Source organism: Odontomachus brunneus, unplaced genomic scaffold (genome assembly GCF_010583005.1).
Source record: "Odontomachus brunneus isolate Ranch 3 - 2012 unplaced genomic scaffold, Obru_v1 Obru_scaffold_066, whole genome shotgun sequence".
Classification (NCBI taxonomy): Eukaryota; Metazoa; Arthropoda; class Insecta; order Hymenoptera; family Formicidae; genus Odontomachus; species Odontomachus brunneus.
The window spans coordinates 248,475-271,590 of NW_022639516.1; the positions used below are offsets into that span (position 1 = coordinate 248,475).

At 35.8% G+C, this 23,116-nt stretch overlaps 4 protein-coding genes across 5 annotated transcripts; 2 read left to right on the forward strand and 2 right to left on the reverse strand.

Annotated features, from left to right (window-relative positions):
- The first annotated feature begins 266 nt into the window (after nucleotides 1-266).
- LOC116846573 (acyl-CoA synthetase short-chain family member 3, mitochondrial) lies at nucleotides 267-9,823 on the forward strand. Its single transcript, XM_032820575.1, has 12 exons — nucleotides 267-404; nucleotides 816-981; nucleotides 3,396-3,685; nucleotides 4,121-4,217; nucleotides 4,853-5,061; nucleotides 5,420-5,648; nucleotides 5,810-5,920; nucleotides 6,879-7,078; nucleotides 7,225-7,370; nucleotides 7,810-8,032; nucleotides 8,683-8,858; nucleotides 9,043-9,823. Exons 2-12 carry the CDS (start codon nucleotides 824-826, stop codon nucleotides 9,136-9,138), a joined length of 1,935 nt encoding a protein of 644 aa, XP_032676466.1. The 5' UTR covers nucleotides 267-404; nucleotides 816-823; the 3' UTR covers nucleotides 9,139-9,823.
- Nucleotides 9,824-10,304: 481 nt separating this feature from the next.
- LOC116846574 (eukaryotic peptide chain release factor GTP-binding subunit ERF3A) lies at nucleotides 10,305-15,018 on the reverse strand. 2 transcript variants are annotated; one of them, XM_032820577.1, is made up of 7 exons: nucleotides 14,471-15,018; nucleotides 13,613-13,773; nucleotides 13,228-13,348; nucleotides 12,511-12,973; nucleotides 11,271-11,577; nucleotides 10,544-10,976; nucleotides 10,305-10,437 (listed from the first exon to the last, which is right to left on the reverse strand). In XM_032820577.1, exons 1-7 carry the CDS (start codon nucleotides 14,748-14,750, stop codon nucleotides 10,394-10,396), a joined length of 1,809 nt encoding a protein of 602 aa, XP_032676468.1. In that variant the 5' UTR covers nucleotides 14,751-15,018; the 3' UTR covers nucleotides 10,305-10,393. The 2 variants fall into 2 exon arrangements, with proteins under 2 accessions (XP_032676468.1, XP_032676467.1); XM_032820576.1 differs by having other exon boundaries at nucleotides 13,613-13,800.
- A 2,548-nt stretch (nucleotides 15,019-17,566) lies between these two features.
- LOC116846588 (sperm-associated antigen 7 homolog) lies at nucleotides 17,567-19,220 on the forward strand. Its single transcript, XM_032820629.1, has 5 exons — nucleotides 17,567-17,795; nucleotides 17,923-17,990; nucleotides 18,076-18,164; nucleotides 18,273-18,610; nucleotides 18,781-19,220. The coding sequence occupies exons 1-5, from the start codon at nucleotides 17,717-17,719 to the stop codon at nucleotides 18,903-18,905; spliced, it is 699 nt and encodes a 232-aa protein (XP_032676520.1). The 5' UTR covers nucleotides 17,567-17,716; the 3' UTR covers nucleotides 18,906-19,220.
- On the reverse strand, nucleotides 18,881-23,094 carry LOC116846585 (exocyst complex component 8). Its single transcript, XM_032820626.1, has 8 exons — nucleotides 22,780-23,094; nucleotides 22,202-22,563; nucleotides 21,635-21,937; nucleotides 21,411-21,555; nucleotides 20,608-21,120; nucleotides 20,393-20,523; nucleotides 19,569-19,985; nucleotides 18,881-19,493 (listed from the first exon to the last, which is right to left on the reverse strand). The coding sequence occupies exons 1-8, from the start codon at nucleotides 22,832-22,834 to the stop codon at nucleotides 19,287-19,289; spliced, it is 2,133 nt and encodes a 710-aa protein (XP_032676517.1). The 5' UTR covers nucleotides 22,835-23,094; the 3' UTR covers nucleotides 18,881-19,286.
- Nucleotides 23,095-23,116: the final 22 nt, after the last annotated feature.

Consider the following 23,116-nt stretch of genomic DNA (forward strand, 5'->3'; position numbering starts at 1 on the left):
CAAATCCTTTATATAATCGAACATTTTTATTACAATAATGACTGTGATATATTACAGTAATGTTACTGTGATGCGTTTTCGCGGACATTGTAATATTACTGTAATATTTCAGTAATATTACAGTAATATTTCTGCTACACACTTCATTGTAATATTGCAATGGAAATTATTGTGATATTATTGTAATATTACGTGCTATGTGGGGTGATTTCATCCTTTCGATCCTACGTCTCGTGGATACGAGAGTGTAAAGTCTTCCTTACTGACCTGTCGTGGATTTGCGACTGATCAGTTATTAAAGAGCCTCACGACAGCTACACCGAAATTGTAAATATAAACCGTACTCGTCATATAGCCTCAGCGTGCCTCTCACTACACTCAGCCACGTGCCACGACTTCACGAGGCAAGTTAAATACCGAATATATCGAAAGCGAAGACATTATCGAGCCGAAATCAGTTATCATTACGAACAACAATACCCAACGTTTGTAAAAAGTCTCCGCGAGCGAGACACAAGCAAAGATATCATATTATACTTTATATCTGACACGGTAAAATAAAAGACTAAGAATTGGATGAAAGCAAAAACTGGCTATTTTCTAAAACTTGCTTCCGCCCCCCGACTCTTGGAACACCGGCGAACATAATTCGGTCACAACCAACCGTTTCAAAACTAGTTTTAAATACAGTATTACATATCTTGCTAATAGCTTCTGATATTGCATTTGTTTTATCTCACAATGACTGTCAATAGCCGTTGATTGCGTTTTATGTGCGGTAAATATTAATCGCCGTTCTAATTATCTCTTTATAGATTACATTATGAGCCCCCATCGAAACGGGTGTACCGCTTATGAAGAGGCGTACAGAAAATCGCTGGAGTCTCCGGAAGAATTCTGGAGTGAGGTCGGACTGCATGTTGATTGGAGTAAACCTTGGCTAAAAGTGCTAGATAACTCCAACGAACCATTCACAAAATGGTAAGTAAAAAATCACTGTTACAGATGTTCATACGTAAATCAAACAAATTCAATTTAGTCTTAAGGTAAATATCCCGGACATGTACCTAATTCCGAACACTCTTATTATTTTGAATATTTCTTTAAATATTTCATCTTTCAACGTACACTAAATATAAATATTAAATGTATGTATATCAATATGTATGTATTGTATATTGAAAGTTGAAATATTCATATTCAAATATAAAAATAATAACAATGTTTGGAGATTTTGGTACCTGTCCGAGCATTGGTACATTTACCTTACACTATGACATAAAAGAATATAGAGTAGTTTATAATTAAAGTGTTAACATTTGACATTATGAGTATTATACTTATATCCTAACCCAGTCAACATAGAGCATTTTAGTTTCATTACATTTATATTAAAATTTTACACTCAACAATATAAATGTAATATAACACTATGTTTTACATTGCATTTATATTGTTGAATGCGAAATTAAAATTTTACACTCAACAATATAAATGTAATATAACACTATGTTTTACATTGCATTTATATTGTTGAATGCGAAATTAAAATTTTACACTCAACAATATAAATGTAATATAACACTATGTTTTACATTGCATTTATATTGTTGAATGCGAAATTAAAATTTTACACTCAACAATATAAATGTAATATAACACTATGTTTTACATTGCATTTATATTGTTGAATGCGAAATTTTAATATAAATATAATGAAACTAATGCTATGTGTCGACTGAGAGTCAACATATTGCTATATGTTTACTATATAAGAATTATGAATTTCAGCATCACATATTATATAATGTAAAAGTTGTTACAATGTTGTGTATTTACAATTTCGCCTTTTAAAAAATAATGATATACACATGTGAAATCTCATAATTTATAATGTGCACAAGCATGTTATGTTATAAATATAATAATTATATATTTATAATATATATTATATATTATAAATATATATTATATTATTTTCATAACAGTTAATATATTATAGATAAATATTTAAAACAACAGTTGATATGCAATGGATATTCATTAAATTCAACAGAAAAAGCAATTTAATAAAGCACTTTAAACTATACTGTCGACAGTTTTGCAATTGTAAGATTTTCTATTGAACTTAACGGTTTATACTTTCCCAACATATTTATTAAGTACTCGCCAGTTTTTTCAGCATATTTTTAATACGCTAGGCCGCTTACTAAACATATTAAAAAGGCATAAAACGCTAAATGTACATGGAAAAAAAAGATGTGGTGCACCTAACAAAAAATATTTAGTTGTAAGCAAATAGCTGCATCATTCTACATATCTTTGTATGATAGTTATGTTGATAGTATGTAGATAGTTATGTAGATAGTATGATAGTTATGTTGATAGTATGGTTGATTTGACTTACTTACTTTGGTATGTCAACTACATCAATGAAGTTATGCGTAATCTGGTTGTGGTAATCAGAAATTAATAAGTGAAATTAGTAAGGGTCATTTTGCATAGATAAGCTAGATATCGATATAGTTGCATTAATCAATGCTATATTGCAAAGCAGCGATGTTAGAAAACAAAATCAATTCACTACGCGCACAGCTAGAAATGTATATATATGAAAACTGGTTCTGAGTGTATAAATATACATTTGTAGTTGCCGCATAATAAGCCGCATTTGTATTAACCATGTATTATCACTACTGCAACATAAGTAACTCAGCCATTGCTCTTTGGTTATAGCAATCATAAATAATTGTTCCGTATTTTACTATTGAATCTGGTTGGCACAACCAGATTTGGTATGGATCAACTATATTGTTTTTTCTGTGTAGTTCATTAAAAAATCTGACAAAGTTGCTAGCAGCGTAAAGTACTTATTAAGCTGCTTTTTCTGCTGAACGCAACTATTGATATAATGTAAAAATATATAGTTTTAATGAAACAAAACAAAATGAAACAAATAAAAATATTAAATTTAAAGAGAGACTATTTCCTCTGCGCAAGTTTTGTGCAGCATGTTTTCATTTTTAACAAAATATATGGTTTTACTTTTTAAGTTATATGCAACTAAATATGCAACTTATCAGCAACTGAACATATTAACTGAGCAATTATGTGCGAAAAGATATTAAAATTATCAAACTCTAATAACTATTATAAGTTGTATAAGTTGTTTATTTGTTGTATAAGTTCTTATTTCCAAATTATAAAACAGCAACAGCATGTTTCTTGGGGAAAAGCGCAAAAAGACTATAAAGTTGCAAAGTGTCTTGTTTGTAAACAAGTTCTCCGATTGTCTGAAGAATCATCTCGATTACGAAGGGCAAACGATGGAACAATCGGGACACCAATCTTACAGAAAAAACGTTTTCCTTTTTATTTTCTTTTTTTTTATGCAGGTTTGTCGGTGGAGAATTGAACGCTTGTTATAACGCGGTGGACCGGCACGTGTGTGCCGGCAACGGAAATAAGACAGCCCTCATACACGACAGCCCACAAACTTCGTCAATACGCAAAGTAACGTACAATGAGCTCCTCGAAAAGACGTCTTTGTTGGCGGGCGCGTTGGCAGAACTGGGCGTACGCAAGGGGGACAAAGTGATCATCTACATGCCGTTAATCCCCGAGACAATAATTGCGATTTTAGCCACCACCAGATTAGGAGCGGTCCATTCAATAGTCTTTGGAGGTAATAACGATACGATGTCAGTATCTACGAGATGAATTATTAACACGTTAATCTCCACGCCATCCAATCTGGGTGAAGCTTGAGTTCCCTCAGCCTTCCCTCACCTATTTATGAGTGACGATTTTATTCGTCTGATTAGAAATGATTAAGAATATTTTTATTAGGAAATCAGCAGTAATTTAACTTTATTTAACAGAACATCGAACAAAAAACAACAAAATATTATTAACACAACGCATCGAGGATTTGGGTCTGACGGAACTAATATATAAATTTAAAAGGGTAGTTAACGTATTTAATTGGAAATGCTCGAAACTCTCTCTTTAAACTTTCTTTATTTTTTAGAGATAGAGACGATTCTTTTAGATATCTCTTGGGAACGTATTATTTCGATTGATCAGGTCGATACAATATCATTATAGTTTCGTATTTCAGGTTTTGCAGCGAACGAACTGGCGTCTAGGATAAATCATGCCGAGCCAAAGGTCATTATCGCCGCAAGTTGCGGCTTGGAACCGTCCAAAGTGATTAAGTACGTCTCATTGTATTTTAATAAGTATCGCCGGAATTAATACAAATGTTGTCTTTGTTGTAATGTATTATATATGACATTCAAGAGCCTCCCTCAATACGTAATACCAAGACGTACGTAATATAATGCGTCTGCGTTTATTTATGTATTCCTTTATACGTAACTCGGTTCGCATGCATCAGTCATATAATATTCAAATAAATATCGACAAGGTGCAAAAGCATTCAACGGACATGAAAAAAATGAGATATTAATTTATTCTTATATAACTATGAGATCTCTCTATAGATCTGTCACTACTGTAATCGCTGTCTATCATGTTTAATAATAATATAACGTACGCTTTTATCTTTAACTTTGTGAATTACGTCGTTGCATTTAAAAGTCGCACGAAAAACTACGCGCAATTTCTCAATTTAAGTATCAGTGCGTAAAAATATAAAAGAAGGATTATCCGATTTTTAGACGATATTCAAAATAAATCAGTTTTCTTCACTTTTACCTTTAAAATTTATTATCATTATTGCTGAGGCTACACTAAACATTAACACTTTTAGAAATATATATTTTCACATACATACACAGGATATATATTTACATATTTTTCTTTAACTTGCTTGTTTCGGAATATACAGGTACACTTCTATGCTGAATAGTGCCTTGGATATGATCACTGTAGCGAGGCCAAAGTGTATTATATTCCAAAGAAAAAACGTGTGGGAATCACCGTTGTACGAGTCGCAATTCGATTGGGATGAACTCATGAAAAGGTCAAAACGTCATCCATGCGTAATGGTCGAGGCTAACGATCCATTGTATATACTGTACACGTCAGGAACTACAGGTAAACTTTTCCCGGCCCGGTAAAAACCACTAACAGAAAGAATTTTGCTCACCGGTCAAATCACAATTTTCCTTAGTAATGATGAGTAACATCATTAGATCAGTAGAATCATTAGATAGAATTCTTGCTAATCACTATTTCATTTCATTTCCAATTTTATATGAAACGTTGGTTATTACACGCAAAGTTAATTCAGATTACGAGGTAAAATATCGCACAGAAATTTTCGTTTTCCGTTAATATTTATATCTTTATAAAATAAAACTTCTTAAAATGATATATGATTTCTTGCGAAATCTTTTCCAAACGCCTCTGTTACAAAAATAAAAAAATTGCGAAAATGATATTTGCATATCAGGACAACCGAAGGGGATCATAAGACCGATCGGAGGACACCTCGCGACGCTTTGTTGGACCATGAGTACAGTTTACGGAATGAATAAAAATTCCGTATGGTGGGTGGCATCTGACATGGGTTGGGTTGTTGGGCATTCGTACATTTGTTATGGTCCTCTCTTGTTCGGCGCGACGAGCGTGATGTACGAAGGAAAACCCGATAGGACACCGGACGCAGGTCAATATTTCAGGTTGGAGAATCGTTTTGTATGAAAAAAAAAAAAAAAAACAAGAGTGTGTAGTATATATATATTTTTTTTAATTTTGTGAATGACTTCATCTTCATACGTATAATACAAGCCAAATAGACTTTGTATCGATAACTCTTGAGCGAGTTCTTCCTTTTCGCTAGAATCATCGAGCAGCACAGCGTAAATGCGTTATTCTGCGTGCCTACTGCACTGCGAGTTATAAAACGAGCGGATCCGGAAACTCTACTGGGGAGGAAGTATTCGTTGAAATCGTAAGTTTCAAATCGATGCATTAACTTGGTTACTTCAAATTACAAACAACTCTAATATATGGTGAAAAGATATTTTCATATTCCGCGTGATGCAAAAACGTAATTAAATATATATATATATATATATATATATATATATATATATATATATATTGTCATCGCTTATTTTATTTCCTCCTTTGATAAAAAAAAACTGAAAAAGTATATATATATATATAATTTTTAAAATATTTTTTATCAATCATACTCTTGGGCCCATATGTGCATCCACTGAATTACTATTACATATTTTAGTGTTTTAATGTAAAACACTACAATGCATATCGTTACACCATTCACGTCTAATTCTAAAATCAGCTTTTTTTAGAAAATTAAGTGCACGATTTTATTGGTGGTGTGTAGTGACGCCGCAGAAAATACGAAACGAGAAACCGGAGAGAAAAGAGGATTAATAATTTAAGGGCGGTCGTCATGAAGGTGGTGATCTTATCACATTGCAATGAGTATCATAAATTACGCGTGACACAAGTCACATACCGCGATGTGCATATCGTGATGTGCATCACGATGCGCTTCCGTCTTCCTATCTCTTTCGAAGAGAAACTACACCACCGATAGAATATGCATGGAAAATCTCGGATCTATTGCTTATCGATACATGAAAAACAAACTGTAAAGTGCGACAATTTCGCGTTATAACGATTAATTATACAATGATATTAGGAACGACTTTGATACATGTACATATTAGACAATTCTTTATAATTCTATAAGCAGTTTATTAAAAAGACGCATATATATATTTATAAGAATATTTTTCGGGTCAGAGAACGCGCTCACAAAGCTTTCACAAAGCTCTCACAAAGCTTTCCTGAGTTACTCCAAAAGTAATTATTCCTCGTAAAGCTGTTCTCTAAAACGAAAATTTCACGAGCAATTTTTCTCCTCCTGCTTCCAGCTTAAAAACGATATTTGTGGCCGGCGAGTTTTGCGACTACGAGACTAAGGCTTGGGCCGAGAATGCTTTTAAAGTGCCAATTTTAAATAATTGGTGGCAGTCGGAGACTGGACACCCCATTACGGCGCTATGCCTAGGATACGGTCATCATCCTAGTTTGCCAAAGTTCAGCACCGGGTTTCCCATACCTGGATATAATAGTGAGTCTTCGATCGTCTCGTCCTTCGAGAATATTTTCATAATTGCTCATTGACCTGTTCTGTTTAACAATGTTAATTCGCTCTGTTTATTTACGCACGAATCTCTGCTATTTATTTATAAATCACAAGTTTGTCAATCTGCACAGTTCATGTCTTACGCGAAGATGGAAGTATAGCGCCACAACGCGAACTCGGGCGAATTGCGATAAAGTTACCGCTACCGCCTGGATTTATGTCAACTTTATACCTGGCATCCGAGAGGTTCAAGAAAGTATACTTCTCGAGGTTTCCGGTGAGTAATTTAACACGAGACACATAATTATTATGCGGGTAACTTCATACAAGAAGAGCGATCTCCTATTAGCTACGAGTTTCTCGACATATTTTAAAGTCAATTCTATCGAAAACAGGCGACCTCCCCTCCCCCTTTTTTCTTCTTTACTATTTTATTATTAATTAAGACTTAATTAAATTGGATTCTCAAATTGAAGTAAAATTTAATTGGTACATTGAACACTGAGATTCTATTATTCTCAGTAACGACTCCAAAACTGAAAAGTCGTAAAAAGTCATTGATTTTCGATTGTTTATAATTAAAGACTAGATGCCACGGTTTCCTCATCAAGTAGAAATTGACTGCGAATTCGTCAAGAAGTTTATAGTCCAAGTTGCGGGACATATTATCGTTTTTTGTTGTTTTTGCAATTTTTACACGATTTTTACTCTCCTAGGGCTACTACGACACCATGGACGCGGGTTACATCGACGAGTTGGGTCATGTTTACGTGACAGCGAGAGATGACGACATTATAAATGTGGCAGGACATAGAATATCCACAGCCGCGATAGAAGATATTATTCTAACTCACGTCGACGTAGTGGATGCTGCAGTGATCGGGGTGCCAGATCACACGAAGGGAGAAATACCGCTGTGCCTTTACGTTAAGCGCTGTGGTTCGTTAATCCCTGTCTCTCTTTCGCCGTACACTTTCTCTCGAAATAAGTGAATAACGACAGTATCCAATTGCAGTAATTCTTGTTCCATAAGAACCTTTTTTTCAAGGAAAACGATAAATAATTTTTCATGAATTATTAAGAGCTAATAAGCTGATTATTAGTGGGAACATGATACATAATTACGAATATGTATTATTAATAACGATAAAAATATTTCTACATTAGACTCTCATTTGTAAGTTAAAGTACGCTTTATTATAAATTATTTCGTACGAAAATGCATTTAAAGAAAAAAGCAACACGAAATACTCGACCTAATACTTTTTATATGACAGAATCACGGTTTTTTCAATGTTAACGAAAATGCCCACTTCCGTCTTTAAAAAAAAATTCTATTATTTTGGACTAAAAAAGAGTTTTTCGAGAATTTTCAAGCTTTACAAAATAAAATTAATAATAAAATCACATATATTTTCCAATTAATTTCAAATAGATTTTACTATAACAGAATCTAAACTTAAAGCTTGACTCGAATTATAATTATAAAAATTTATAATATCGAGAATTGAAGAGTCATGATAAATAATGACTAAGATGGTGTTACTGTTACTATACTAACGACAATGTTACATCAAAATATTTTACAGATTCGATTAGCAATGAAGAAGAGATAAATCAAGAACTGGTGACACAAGTGAGACACATGATGGGGCCAATCGCGTCTTTTCGAGTCGCCGCTGCGATTACCGCGTTACCGAAAACGCGTTCCGGAAAGATAGCTCGCAAATCTATCGCTTTGTTGGCGCGGTCAAAACAAGTCAAGGTAGGAAATAAGTATGACGAGGATATCATGACATTTCTGGATTGCGTTAGTACGGTCAACATGTAATAATAAAAAAATATATAGTAGAATAACATCAAAGATCTTACCTTATTTTAAACATATTCTTTGTGTTATCCTGCTACTAATAAACATCGATAACAATGCGTTTTTTTAATGATTTCAGATTTCAAGTACGATTGAAGATCCAACAGTATTTCGCGAAATTAAAGAAGTACTCCAGAAACTTGGATACGCGAAACTGGCCCCGGATCCACAATGACAATACTTTATGAAACTTGTACAAAATACCGCTTTTAAAATATTTACGACAAACATTCCAGAAATAAATTGATGCAAGTTTAGTTGTACAATATGTCGATATGTAACTTATACTGGTTAAAAGAATTATTTTTATGTCATAAAAAAGTTTTTTTACAAACTCAAGATAAAACAAAATTCAAAAAACTCGAATAGTTTTGCAAAAAATATAAATGTCAAATTTTGTTTCTATTAAACATTTCTCTTCATTCTATCTTTGCCTTTTATCAGCCGCTATAACGAAAAGAAAAGCTAAAATATGTATAGCACATTTTTATCATCGATATATCTAACTTTGATGTAGATAATGAGAAAATATATTATTATTTACATAGAAATATACAAAAATACAAACGGATGTTACTACTTATTCGTGCATATTTATAATCTCATGTGCTATACTCCATTTATTTAATTGGCTCGAATAATCTGGATGTACGAAATCCGTCATATTGTCAAAGTGTAGACGGCATACATCCACAACTCTATTAAAAATTATGAGGGCACATTTTTTTGCAAATTTGTTTTTAATGACAATATAATAAGAAACAGTATAATAATAATCGTAATATTAATTTTATAATTATAAAGTGTGTGTATAACACTATCTTGTTGATTTATTCAATAAATTTCTTTTCCAACTCTTACCACCACTTTAATAATAATTATATTTAATAATAATTATAATAATTACTCATATTTTTCTTTAATGTTAATTCGCGGTCGATATCAATCTCCTACTGTACTTCCACTTATGTGTCGCACCTCAGAAGAATAAAAATATCGTGTTTTTTTTTATTATCAAGGAGACACGGTTAATATTTGATCATTATTCATTTATAATTATTCCAATGCAAGTGTCATCATTCAGCTTATCTAGTAAAAGGAACACACGCTCTTGAGTTTCGATTGTGTATGTCTCCTTATCTATATAATCGAATCTATTTGCTTTTATATCAGGCGCTATAAATATTTTTTTCCCTTTCCCCCCTCCCCAAATCCCTTGCCCGCTGTGTTATACGCGGCGCGCGTATTGTAGCTCTGCGTAGGTGAATTGTGTGTGTATGTTACATTACTAATTCGCCGGAATTTTATCATGCCCATTTGGTTTGCTTAATAATCGTGTGCTCGCCTTGCATCGTAATTTATTCGTCACATTGAAATAATGATCATTTTTTTTCTCATTATGGATCCGTCATAACACTTAAGCAAAATCCTTACTCGACGACCTTCAGCACCTTGCCAATTGCGATAGTCTTATCTGAAATTGTATATATATATGAATTATATATAATTCTATCGTAACACGCAACTAAAAAATGAGTCGAAGTGATAAGAGAAATAAAAAAAAAAATGTTCGTTCTTACTTTCATCCCTAAGAGTGAAGCGGCCCATTTGCGGGAATAACTTGAATCTTTCGAGGCATATTACACCGGCACATTCGATTCTCATTATAGCCACCTGATCTTGTTTGACGAACCTCGGCCTCGTTTTACTTTTATCGCCTGTTTTTTTGTCCACCAGACAAATCAATGCTTTCACTGTGACTTCCTCTGCAGCGCAATGAATATGCATGACTGCGCTATATCCCGCGCAAATAATACTTTTATGCTCCAGTATCACAACTTGCGCGTCAAAGACTTTTCCAGTCTTGATAGGATTGTTGCTGTCGCAAAGGACAAATCCAGGACTCACGTCCTCCTCCTCGATTCCCTTCAGCTTGATTTTCACATTTTCACCTGGTCCGACTGATGTCACTTCCTCATCATCCGACCATAGCTGGTCTACTGTTACTGCCGTCTATAGAAATGCAACAAAATATATTCTCGTAAATGTGTGTCATTCTTTATTTTATTCTTACAAAATATGGATTTATCCAAAAAGTATCTGACTACGTAATATCTATCTGTTTACAATAAAAGACTGTCTGCACTAAATTTGAATATGCAAACTATGAATATGCAAGACGCTTTGTATGTCAACTTTCACAAAAAAAGTAGAGGGATTTTGATGAAATACGGCGAATGCTTTCGTTCATTGTATACAATTTGAACGCAAGATGAATTAGTTCGTGACTGTAAGAAATATACATACCCTATTCGGCATAACGAGCAACGACTGTCCCTTTTTGGCTTCTCCCGCTTCGACCTTGCCCATAACTACTGTCCCCATATCTTTATATTTGTCAACAATCGGCATGATGAAAGGCCCATTGCTCTTACGATTGAGCGAGGGTAGCGAATCGATAAATGGTATAAATGGCGGGCCGCTATACCAATTACAAAGATGTTCGGGTATCGGATCCTTAAGGCCAATACCGAGCTGACCAGAGACTGGCATGAACGTAAGATCTTTTGCAGGATTGAACCCTAATTTACGAAGATATGGCAGTATCTTATCCCTGAAAATGCAATAACACTGTTATTCGCATGAATCGAAAAACGCGTGTACATGTACTAAATAGCAAGAATATTTCTCTTAACTATACTACACAGAAAAAAATATATATAGAAAAATATTGAGATAAATTCAAGTGAATATTACTTGTTTCAAATATTTCGTAAGTTTATATATCCATAAATTCATATCAAAAGTTTATCATAAATATCAAATTTATTTCAAATACATTTTAAATTCTAGTAAGTTTAGCATTTCAATTAAGAACATTAAATTAAAATGGAAATTTGATTTGCTTTTGAACAAATTGAAGAAACTTCTTTCAAGTATATCATAATGAGTTTTTTTAAGATTGTAACGAATATATTTTAAGATTATTATTAAGAGAAAACATCGTTTGTTGAAAATAATTATCTTAAAGAAAAGTATAATATATAAGTAATCACTATTTTTAGTAGCAAAATATTTTTCTTTTTGTGTATATATGTTACATTCTCTGTACTCAAAATAATGTCAGAATCAGAATCAGAAATAATGTCAGAGTCAGAATAGAATAAGATAAGCTATATATATACAAACTGCTTGTTATCCAAAAGATAAAAAGATTATGATTATCCAAAGTTAATTAATAAAGCAATAAACTCAAAAGTACGAATAAAACCGCGAACAGTTCTTAACAAGTGTTTAAAATTTATAATAATCTTTATTGAAATATAAGGTTTTAAAAATAAAGTTATTAAGATCCATTAACCGTTTATTTTTATCATTTACTGTTATCATTTACTTTTATCATATCCTGTTTTTCTAAAAATTTGTCCGTGCGAGTTTATATATAATATTTTGAAGAAATAAAAGCAGTAACGTAAAGAGAAATATAGAGAGAACTGAAATAAAAGGGAAATTTAAGAGTTTTTGTTGCATAGTATTCCGTGCATACCTGCATTCATTGTATCGTCCTTCATCCCATTCGACAGTAGGGTCATCCATCTTATTCACTAACACAACCAGATGTTTGACGCCTGCAGTTTTGGCAAGCATAGCGTGTTCTCTCGTTTGACCCCCTCTGTCAAAGCCGGTTTCAAATTCGCCTTTTCTTGCAGAAATAACGAGGACTGCTAGATCGGCTTGCGCCGCACCGCCGATCATATTGGGTACAAAGCTTTTATGGCCGGGAGCGTCTAATATTGTAAAATGCTTTCGTTCTGTCTCGAAGTATGCTCTACCTACTTCCACTGTTTTGCCCTTCTCTCTTTCTTCCTGATTTGTATCCAGCGCCCAACTTAAGTACCATGTTTCTCGACTTCTCTCCTTCGCCTCCCGTTCGTATTTCTCTAAAGTGCGTTTGTCGACCATCCCCGTAAGCGCCATAATTTGGCCTCCGATAGTTGATTTTCCAGCATCTACAATCACCACATATAATATTATTTAATAATCAAGTATAGTGCATACATATATATATATATATGTGTGTGTGTGTGTGTGTGTGTACATACACACACATCATCCATACAAATAGCGTAAGTTAAAAAGTTGATTACATTTTATGTTGCAATCGTTAAAATAACAGTAAATGACTGATAATATAATATATCTCTCAAATGTTTTTATTTTAAAGATAAGCTACATATTCTCCCTATTCAAATTTATTACCTACCCACATGGCCTATGAAAACAACATTAACATGTTCCTTTTTGCTTTTAGTATCTTCCGCTACTTTGACAGGTTTCTTTTTAGGTACTTTAACAACCAGTTCCTCGTCTTCTTCATTATCAGCCTAAAAATATTACATACAGATAAAAAAATTAGTATAAGCCATAATTAGTATAAGCCATAGTAGTGATAAATAATTATTATAAATTATAATTAATTAATAAAAATTCTATTCGTACTTTATAAACCAAAATAAATGAGATCCTCTTCAAAAGAATGGATGTAGCTGAAAGAATCTTTTTATCAGAAAATTCTATATATTATCATCTGTGATGCAAATATGTGCTACTGTGAGTATTAAAACTACACATGATAAATTTATCCTTACTTCTTCATTCTCAGGAGTGAGTAAAGGATCACCATCCACCGCTGCCTCTTCCCAAGAATCTGCAGGCTGATGTTCTGGGCTGGTATTTAGTTGGTCATTAACATTCGGAGGTGGTGCCCCTCCTCCAGCAGGAGGTTCCTCAACTCGACTGCCAATTGGATCTGATAGAACAACAGGAGTAGAATTTCCTGTGAATATGAAAGAAAACATATGTTCACTACCTCATGGTATATATACCTTATATAATTTACAGAAAGATAAAGAGTTACGAACAATATCAAATATTATATTTTCTTATAGTTGTGTAAAACTGTTTTGGCAAGCTAAACTCTACAATATCCAAAATATACAATACAATATGTTCACGTTACCAAAAATCTATCGCATGTACATCTGTTCTCATAAAACTTCTACATTTTGTTTCCTGCTGTTACGATTCCAATCGAAGAATTGGAATTCTTTATTCACATGCAGTAACAAAATCGTATAGGTAGTAAACAGAGTCAACAGAAAGGAGAAGTTATGATTCAACAGAAGTTTCCAACAAGGAATGTTACAATATACAAGTCAAACCATATGGTATTCAGATAAGATACTTAGATATATATTTAATCAAGGACACTCTACAAAATTAGTTCCCATTGAAACACAACAAAAATATATGAAACCAATTAGATCCTCCTCCAGCATATTCTGAGAGAAATAGGGATGACACTAGCGATAAGGGGGTTAGTTGCGGAAGAGGTAGAACCACAACAATGGTAATTCCGCGAGCGCGGCAATTCGCCCTCGGCATGGGTGTGCAGTAGCCACCGTATGGAACATTGTCGGAAATCGTGATTCAGCTGACAGGCTAACCATGATGTATCTCGGCAGGCATGGAGGTGGTGGTTACGGTATTCATCACGGCGGCGGCGACATTGCAGGTGCTGTCGGTCGCCGTCGCGGTGTTGTTCTGCGGCGACGAATTGATGCAGAAGGAAGGCACGAATTCCGCGGCGTTCACGTTGAGAGTGGAGAATTTGCTCTCGATTGACGTGGACTTGTTGTCCTGCGCTGACGGCGGCGGTCCCGCGACGATATCGCCGTTGTTGTCCGCCTGCTGTTCCCACGAGTCCGGTGCTATGCTGTTCGCCATATTATAATCGGATTTGTGTTTCGGCACGCACGATAGCCGGCCGCGGCTGAGTAAATTAATATATTCCTCGGTTGTAACACGCGCTACGGGACACGTCGCAACACACGCTGCGCGCTGATCCTGGCACCGGGGAGAACCGAGCTCGGGACGGGTTTAAAAAAATAGTTATTTGTCGCACACCGCGTACACTTCGCGTACACGCGCGTATCCGCTACTCCGCGTGCGTGCGTGCGTCCCCCGTGGTCTGCTGCTGCTGATACTGCTGCTGCTGCTGCCTCGCTGTTGCCGCACTCAACACCGGAACTACTGAGATCAAAACATCGACTGTTCATGAACTGCGCGAGATTCGAACACGAGTGTCGCAGAGGGAGAACGAAATCTACGAACGTATTTGACACGTATTCACCCACGATAAACAACGACGACGACGATGAGAAGTTTTAAATTCAATACTAGTGGCAAAATCCATCGTTGCAAAATTCATGGCATTCGCAACAAAAAATTTCCAACATTACTAATGTGGATACACCAGCGAGATAAGAGAACAAGGATCTGTTTTCTATTGCTGAATTGGTTGCATTAGTTCTCTCTTATCTTTCTTCCACCAAATCTTATCTGTGTATCTGTCTCTTCTTAAATTCCGAAAGTGTACGCTAGTTCAGCAATAGAAAACAAACCCCAAAGATTACCAGCCTTACAAAATTTACATAAACGAAAATTTTTCCTATTTTATAATCTGTTCAGTAAATTTTATATCAAATCAGCATAGATAATAATACATATATAATATACATTTATCGTGAATATGCATTTACATACTTGTAAGACGTGATAGTTATAAATGTAAAATTGATTGTTTATTAAATGCGTGCAGATATTATTTCAGATTGAAAATAGTCGATAATATCATTGTTCTTCAATTGCCTTCAGGCCCACCAAGTCCATATTTCATTAAAATTTGCTTAGGACTGGCGATCTTTACTCTTATCTCATCAGTGACATATGTGAAGCTCTGTCAAGTTGGTAATACAGGTTAGCTTTTTTCTTATGCACTTTCTTGGGGTGGGACCCGATTGACCACGGTACGATTGGACACAGATTATAATGATTGGTTCGATTCTGGTAATTCACTAGATAATTCTTTGCATCGGTTGGTTGTGTCTAGAGAATTCTAGTACAGAGAATCGCCAACTTGGTCATGTGATTAGTTACTCAGCTACTCTGCAATTGGCTGGCATAAACATGTACGGATTTGGACATTGCGACGCCGATGCAAAACCATATATATATATAAGCATTTATTCTGCATTGGCGTCGCAATGTCTAAATCCGTATATATTTATGCCAGCCAATCAGCTGGTCACGTGATCAAGTTGGCTCTGTACTAGAAGTTCTCTAGTTATGTCCAATCGTACCGTGTCAATCGGGACGCTTCCCTTTCTTGCACTTGCTGCATGAATTAATGCACTCATTGATGATTTATAATGGCTCATACGCACAGGACGCGGTAATACTTGCCACGCGGCGGAAGTTCGCGCGACAGCCAATCAATATACTGCTTTCTGTAATAACCTTCTAGCTCTTACGGAAAAACAACATATTGATTGGCTGTCGCGCAGACTTCCGCCGCGCGGCAAACATTACCGTGTCCTGTGTGGGGAGCGGTGCACTTGAACACGGTGCATTTGGACACAGCCAATCACAGCACCGTGTGATTAGAGACATTTGTAGGATCCCTTGGAACACCGACTTGTGATTGGACTGTGTCCAATTGCCCCGTGTCCAACTGATATACACCCTCCTGTGTGCAGGAGCCATTAGGAGGAGTAGCCACCTAATTGGCTACCTAAGAGAAGCCACCTGAAAAGCTACTTTTAAGGGACGTCTACATTGGAAGTAAGAAGTAGAAAGTAAGAATAAGAAATTGACCAATTATAGTTGATTATTCTTCTTACATTCGACTGTGGTTGGTCAATTTCTTACTCTTACTTCCTACTTCTTACTACTTACTTGCAATGTAGACGTCTCTTAAGGCACTTATATCGATAAAAGAAGATTCAGAATATAGGCCAAAATCTTCTGGAGACGTCTCAGAGATGTCCTGAGGACGTAGAACGTTCCCAGGACGTTCTTAGAACGTACTCTGGACGTCTTTTGAACATTTGTGCTGTTAGGAATTTGTGCATGTACTATATAATTTTAGCACCCTTACAAAAAAGATACGAAAAAACCTTCAATTTTGGGTATTAACACTCAAATTTAGATGTTTATTCCCAGTTTTTGGGTGTTTACACCCAAAATTGAGGGTTTTTTCGTAAGGGCATTGACAGCGAATTTCAGAACGCAGCCAAAGAAGTCTATTGCTTATAGCAAATTCGTTTGCTTGCACTAGTGTGCACTGAGTGCGCACTAAGGCTTGTTCATAGTATGTTATTATATTTAAAAATTGTCTTAAATAATTCTCAAATAAATTCTCAAATATTTTTAACCATAATATGATATGTATAACATCCGTACGAATCATTTTATTAGTTAAAATGTTTTTAAATATGTATTTAAGACACGATCTTAAATATAAGAATGTACTGTAAACAAGCCTTAATGCGCACTCAGTGCGCACTAGTGCAAGCTACCGAATTCGCTATTAGTTAACACCGAGAGGACTAAACGCGAACTGACCTATACTGTGACCAATCACAGTTGAATTTTACAAGAATAATCGATTGCGATTAGTCACGGTATAGGTCAGTCCGCGTTTAGATCTCTCGGTGTAAACTAAGCATGTGATTGCACCTTACATTTAAAGGAAGGTCTGAAGCCATAAAGAGAGAGAGAAAGAGAGAGAGAGAGAGAGAGAGAGAGAGATCTTACATTTAAAGAGCTTGTAAACGTTACGAAAGATCACATTTTCCAAGATTGTCATTTTGGAAGAAGGTATCAAGAGGACTGCATTAAACGTAAAAATCATGGATTTATTAGGATCTATCTTGAATTCCATGGATAAACCACCGACGATGAGTGACAAGCAAAAGGCACTCATAAAAAGTTAGTTGAGTAATTTTAATAGGTCTTTAACCTTACTTAGCAATCTACGGTTTGGTAAACAAATGGACGAACGGCTTTGTTAAAGGATCTGAGTATGTTGATTAATTTGAATTCATTTTTATTGCAGAACAGAAGGAGGAATATGAAAAACAAAAGAAGGTCGAGGCGGAAAAATTGAAGATTTTCCGGCGTCAGGTTAAATTTTTACAGTCACATTTTATTATTTCTGCACTCTGTATGTGCCAACTTCGTGTAACGTAATATTGTCTTCCATACATAGGTAGAAGAGAAAATTAATAAATTCCTACAAGATGACAATGCAAAAGAATATAAATTTCCTGCTATGAGCAAAATACATAGAAGCATTATGTAAGTACAAGCATATTATTTTTATGAAATCAGAAGTTATACATATATATGTAAATATTAGACACCCATGAAACATTTTGTGTGACAAAAGTAAATTTTTGTCTTTAGCTATGATGTGGCAGAAGTAGCGAGTATTTTGGCGTACACTTTTGGTGAAGAAGATGTTGATCGATATATCATGATCTTCAAGAGAGAATATGCACCTTCTGAAGATCAATTATATATATTACGTAGAGGTGAAGAGTGGAATGAAGAAGTCGGTAAGAAGTTGAAGGAGGACAGAAAAAGGAAGGCAAAAGAAGCAGCAGAGTATGCAAAGTCTAGGAAAAACAAAGATAAATTTGTACCTAATAGTTACTACAAAGATAAATATCAACATTTGATTGGCAAAGAGGCTGCATTGGAAGCTGCCAGAAAAACAGAAGCCAATAGCAGTTATGGGTTTGGTAAGTGTAATTGGATATATAAAACCTAAATATGAGATTCACCTGAAAATTACTCAAAAATTTTTATCATATATCAGTAGTATCAATGATATATTCTATACTTAAAATTTTGAAATAATTCATCCCATGCATGTTCTACTGAGACATATTGTCATGAGAATTCTTTCTAGTTCCTAGTGAAAATAAGAAGGACCAGAGGAGTATAGAACAAACCTTGGCTGACATACGTGCCAAGAGGAGGAAATTGGAAGCAAATAACCAAACGAGCAGTTCCAGCGACAACAGTACAAAATAGTGCTATTGTATAAATAATCTCATAGGCGTACACATGAATTACCTATGTGCAATTCATTGTAAATATCTATTAGGTATATTACAACGTTATTACAGACTGTATTACTCGCACTGTTAGAGCAACGCCGTATTTGTTCGTTCAAGTATTCTACAAAGATACGTCCTAGAAAAGTTCTACAATGGTGTTACGACTAATGTATACCTGCATTAGACGTGAGACGGATTGCTTTCTGTTCCATCTCAATATGATATTGTGTATTTGCTACACCAAAGCGACTCTGTCATATATGTACAATATAATACATTCTCACACATACATAAACGTTTGTCTCTGCGACAGTTCTATCGTTAAATGTATAGCAGCTTGACGTCTTTATTCCAGTTAAAGATACTCCGTGGTGGAATATTTAGGAACTGAGGTTCTCGGAGCGGGCCTTGGTTTCGTTGGCGACGGAGACTCGAATACGATCTGCTCTTTCAAGGCGAGCAGCTTCGTAAATTTCTGATTTGTCGTGGATTTGTACAGTTCCAGGCCCCGGACGATGATAACGTCTCGCACGTAGACTGCATTATTTTGTACTAATTTTCGCTGAAATATCGAACCATATAGGTGTGAAATGTATTCATAAACCATTATTAAAGTCTGTGTAATGATGTGCGTTACCTCTTGCTTTAATTTTGGATCTGTAAGCGAGACAATCAAATGTTGAACCTCGACTCGCATCACAGATACAAGCACGTTATCTATCGCGGACATAAGCTCAGGCGTGGCTACGCTAAGGCAGTCTTCTAACAGGCTGATGTAGATCTTGGAGAAGCTTAATGTATTGTGAGTCAGTGGTATCCAACAGTCGTTCGTCGAGTATGACGATGGTATACCGATACCGAGATCATCGAGTTCCGATAAAAGCTTTTGAAGATTTTGACTAGTTTCCAGATTCGTCGGTCGCCATGTGTCTTCCGCCACGTGGAGTTTCACTGTGCCGACGCAGTTTTCACCTGCATCTTGAATGGCTTTGGCTAATGGGGACCTGAGTTGGCCATCCAATTGATAACGAAAGTCCATGCCGAGTTGGGTTAACTGGCAGATAAAAAATAAAATATGAGATTAACGGAACGTCAACTCACGCAGATTCGTCATTAATTTTACCCAGGTGCATAGGAATCCAAAATATAAGATTATTATAATATATAATTTATAAATTTAGAGTTCTCTTTCACATATTTGATTATATATAATTATGTTCGCTCTCTTTCTTTAAATTCAATTGAACTTATATTTTTGTATGTATGGAATAAATATCTGAATAAAATAATATAATATTAAATCTGTAATATATATATATATATATGTGTGTGTGTGTGTGTGTGTGTGTGTGTGTGTGTGTGTGTGTGTGTGTATAAAGGCACAGAAAATTCTATTTTCATGAGTAATAAGATTGCTTACATTCTTATCCTTTGGAACGTATAAATTTTTAGTGCATATACCTGATCGCAATGAGTCCGAACGGTGACAATACACTCTACTAATGTACTGAGTGTAACTTGTGGCATAAAAAGTTGCTTGGCTAAGTGCGACGTCAAGTGTTTCACTTCTTGACTACACCATACGACTAAACCTGAACAAGGAACGAGTAGAATTATAAATTAATTATTTTATCGTAAGCATCTCTTATGATTTTGTCAACTGATTGAGTTATTACCTGAAGTGCAATTCGTAGATTGGGGAAAAGTTTTCAAGAATTCTCTCGCTATTTCCACTATGTTGCTAAAGGCGATTGCGCTGATCTGTTTCACATAAGCGACGGTCGTGCCTTCCCTCTTAATTCTCTTTAGGCGCGCCTTTAGCACCGCGCTGCACAATCGTAGGTACAAGTGACACGCTTGTGCGCTCCTGTTCAGCTGTATCAGCAGCTTGACTGCGCGCCGTGCGCTTCTTAAACCGCCGCCTTGTAACGACTTGGCTTCCGCACTTGATTCCAATTCCTTGGTCAACACGTTGACCAGCGAAGAACCCCTCTCGTTCACTTTCGTTTGAATTTCCGTCAGCAATAGCGTCGACTGAGCGTCCTTCAGATATGTTTTCGCCTTCTCCAACAAGCTATAAGCTTCCTCGAAGTGACGCTGCGCTATACAAGAGTCCAGATCCTCGGCTACTTCCAGCACCCATTCCGGCGGCGGCTCGTGATATTCCGAGTCGTCGTCGTCCTCCATGCCTAATGATAAACGATCAACGAAATGATTATGAGAAGGTTCTATAAGCCAAATATGCCTGAAAATCTGAAACGCGTTTAAGAAGTGTAAAAAATTAAATTCTCAGCACATATAATCACTCACCAATCTTCTCTAATTAATAACTCCAAATTTTACATGGTTGTTTGCAAAATCGTAGAGTAATTTTGTGTTCAATTTGACTTATCTACACGTACACAAGATCCACTTACAGTTAGACATTCTGTATAAGTGTGAAACATTTTGAATTACATCAAATTCTTGCAAATCTTACCTAATGTATTCGAATCCAGGGACATCGAACGAGACGGCGCTATTTTCTCTTCCTTCACGTGCTTACTTTCATCTGGAGCGTCAGTCGAATTTTCCCCAGCTAGTTTTGCTCTCTTCGCCTGCTCGCACTTATCCAACCACTCCTTCTGCAAAAACAAATCGATTCAAATAATACAGCCTCACGTTGAGTATTTCATGTTAATGTTCGCATTCGAACGTACTAACTTTACTCGTCGCTGTGGCGCATTGAAACACTCTCGTGTCGGAGAACGCCAGAAGCTTGAATGCTAGCTTCACGGTGCCATGATCCCTCACGTTGACGATCGCAAGACTCTCAAGATTATAAACGGCCTGCATTTTGTATCTAGGTGGACCGCGTCTGCCACCGTTTGCTAACCAAGACGCGACCATCAGAACGTCGTTGAATAAATACGCATGGATCCTCTTAAGCGGTGTTCCCTCGATTGGGTCTAATTCGAGTAGGGAACCTTCGTGCAGACACACACGTCCTGGCGTTTCTGCTAAGCTCTGTAAGAAGAAAGGCGTAATTAGAATAAGTGAGCTCTTCCAGAAACTATTTAAAATGATAATATGGGCTGTAAGACTTTCTTCTGCCAACCACATATATACAATTTAGAGCACATGTACAGTTTAGAATTATATATGTAATTTATAGCATATGTGCAATTTAGAATTGGATGTGTAATTTAGAACCTGCATATGATTTAGAAAGACATAAATTATTCCTGTACATCAGAATGTATATTTTACATATTGAATACAATGACCAACCAAAGCGCCTTCCACATTTTCAATCAATTGGATCAGTTTCTGCTTCTGTTCCTCTTCTTTAGACACAGTGTCATTAGAGTTCTCTTGCTGTGACTCAGACAGATCCTCAAAGACAACACCAGCTGTTCTGGTAGAGCCCAGAGTACTCAGCAAGGCACGTTGTTCACTCAACAGCTGAGACAGTTGATACATCTCGCTCTCCAAATGCGAGATCTCCTTGGCAGTCTCGATAAACTGCATGTAGTTCTGATAGACATTTCGCTTTAATTGAGCAGAAGTGCTGTTTGCTAGTTCCTGAATTTTGGCGCGTTGTTGCCTCAACTCGTCTGCACCGACGCACTGCGCGCTGAGTTCCTTTACAACTGCAAGTGAAAAGGAAATTGTGGAAATGTGAGACAGTATAGAGCTAATGGGTTGGACTGAAGATGATATAATAGACTCAGAATATTTCTGCAAGTATATCACGATTAAAAACAAAATACAATCGGCTGATGCTACCACACGACCGGGTATCTCATTGTTAAATCGTCCGATTATGCGTGGCGATTAATGGCAAGTATGTGCGTACAGTGACTCACATTTTTCCGGGTTAAAGTCCTCGGCTGCGAAAACTTTTGCTAAGTTATCAGTCATCGTGAAGGATCGTCGATCGCACGAGAACGCTTTATTATTATTGACAACACGATTTACGTGCCTTTGTCATGTTACGTTTCGCCCGTCGAGTCTCTTTGTGGCACTTGTCACAGGTAAATTGACATGGTTTACACCTCCACCCTGATTTAACCTCACTTCGTACTTACTACAGACTAGTCCGAAGATAGGACTGACATGTAAGGTCTGTTCTTTTTTGTTAAGCAAATGTACTCTTACTGAACTTCAAGAGAAACAGACATATATCTGAGACTTAGTGGGGAA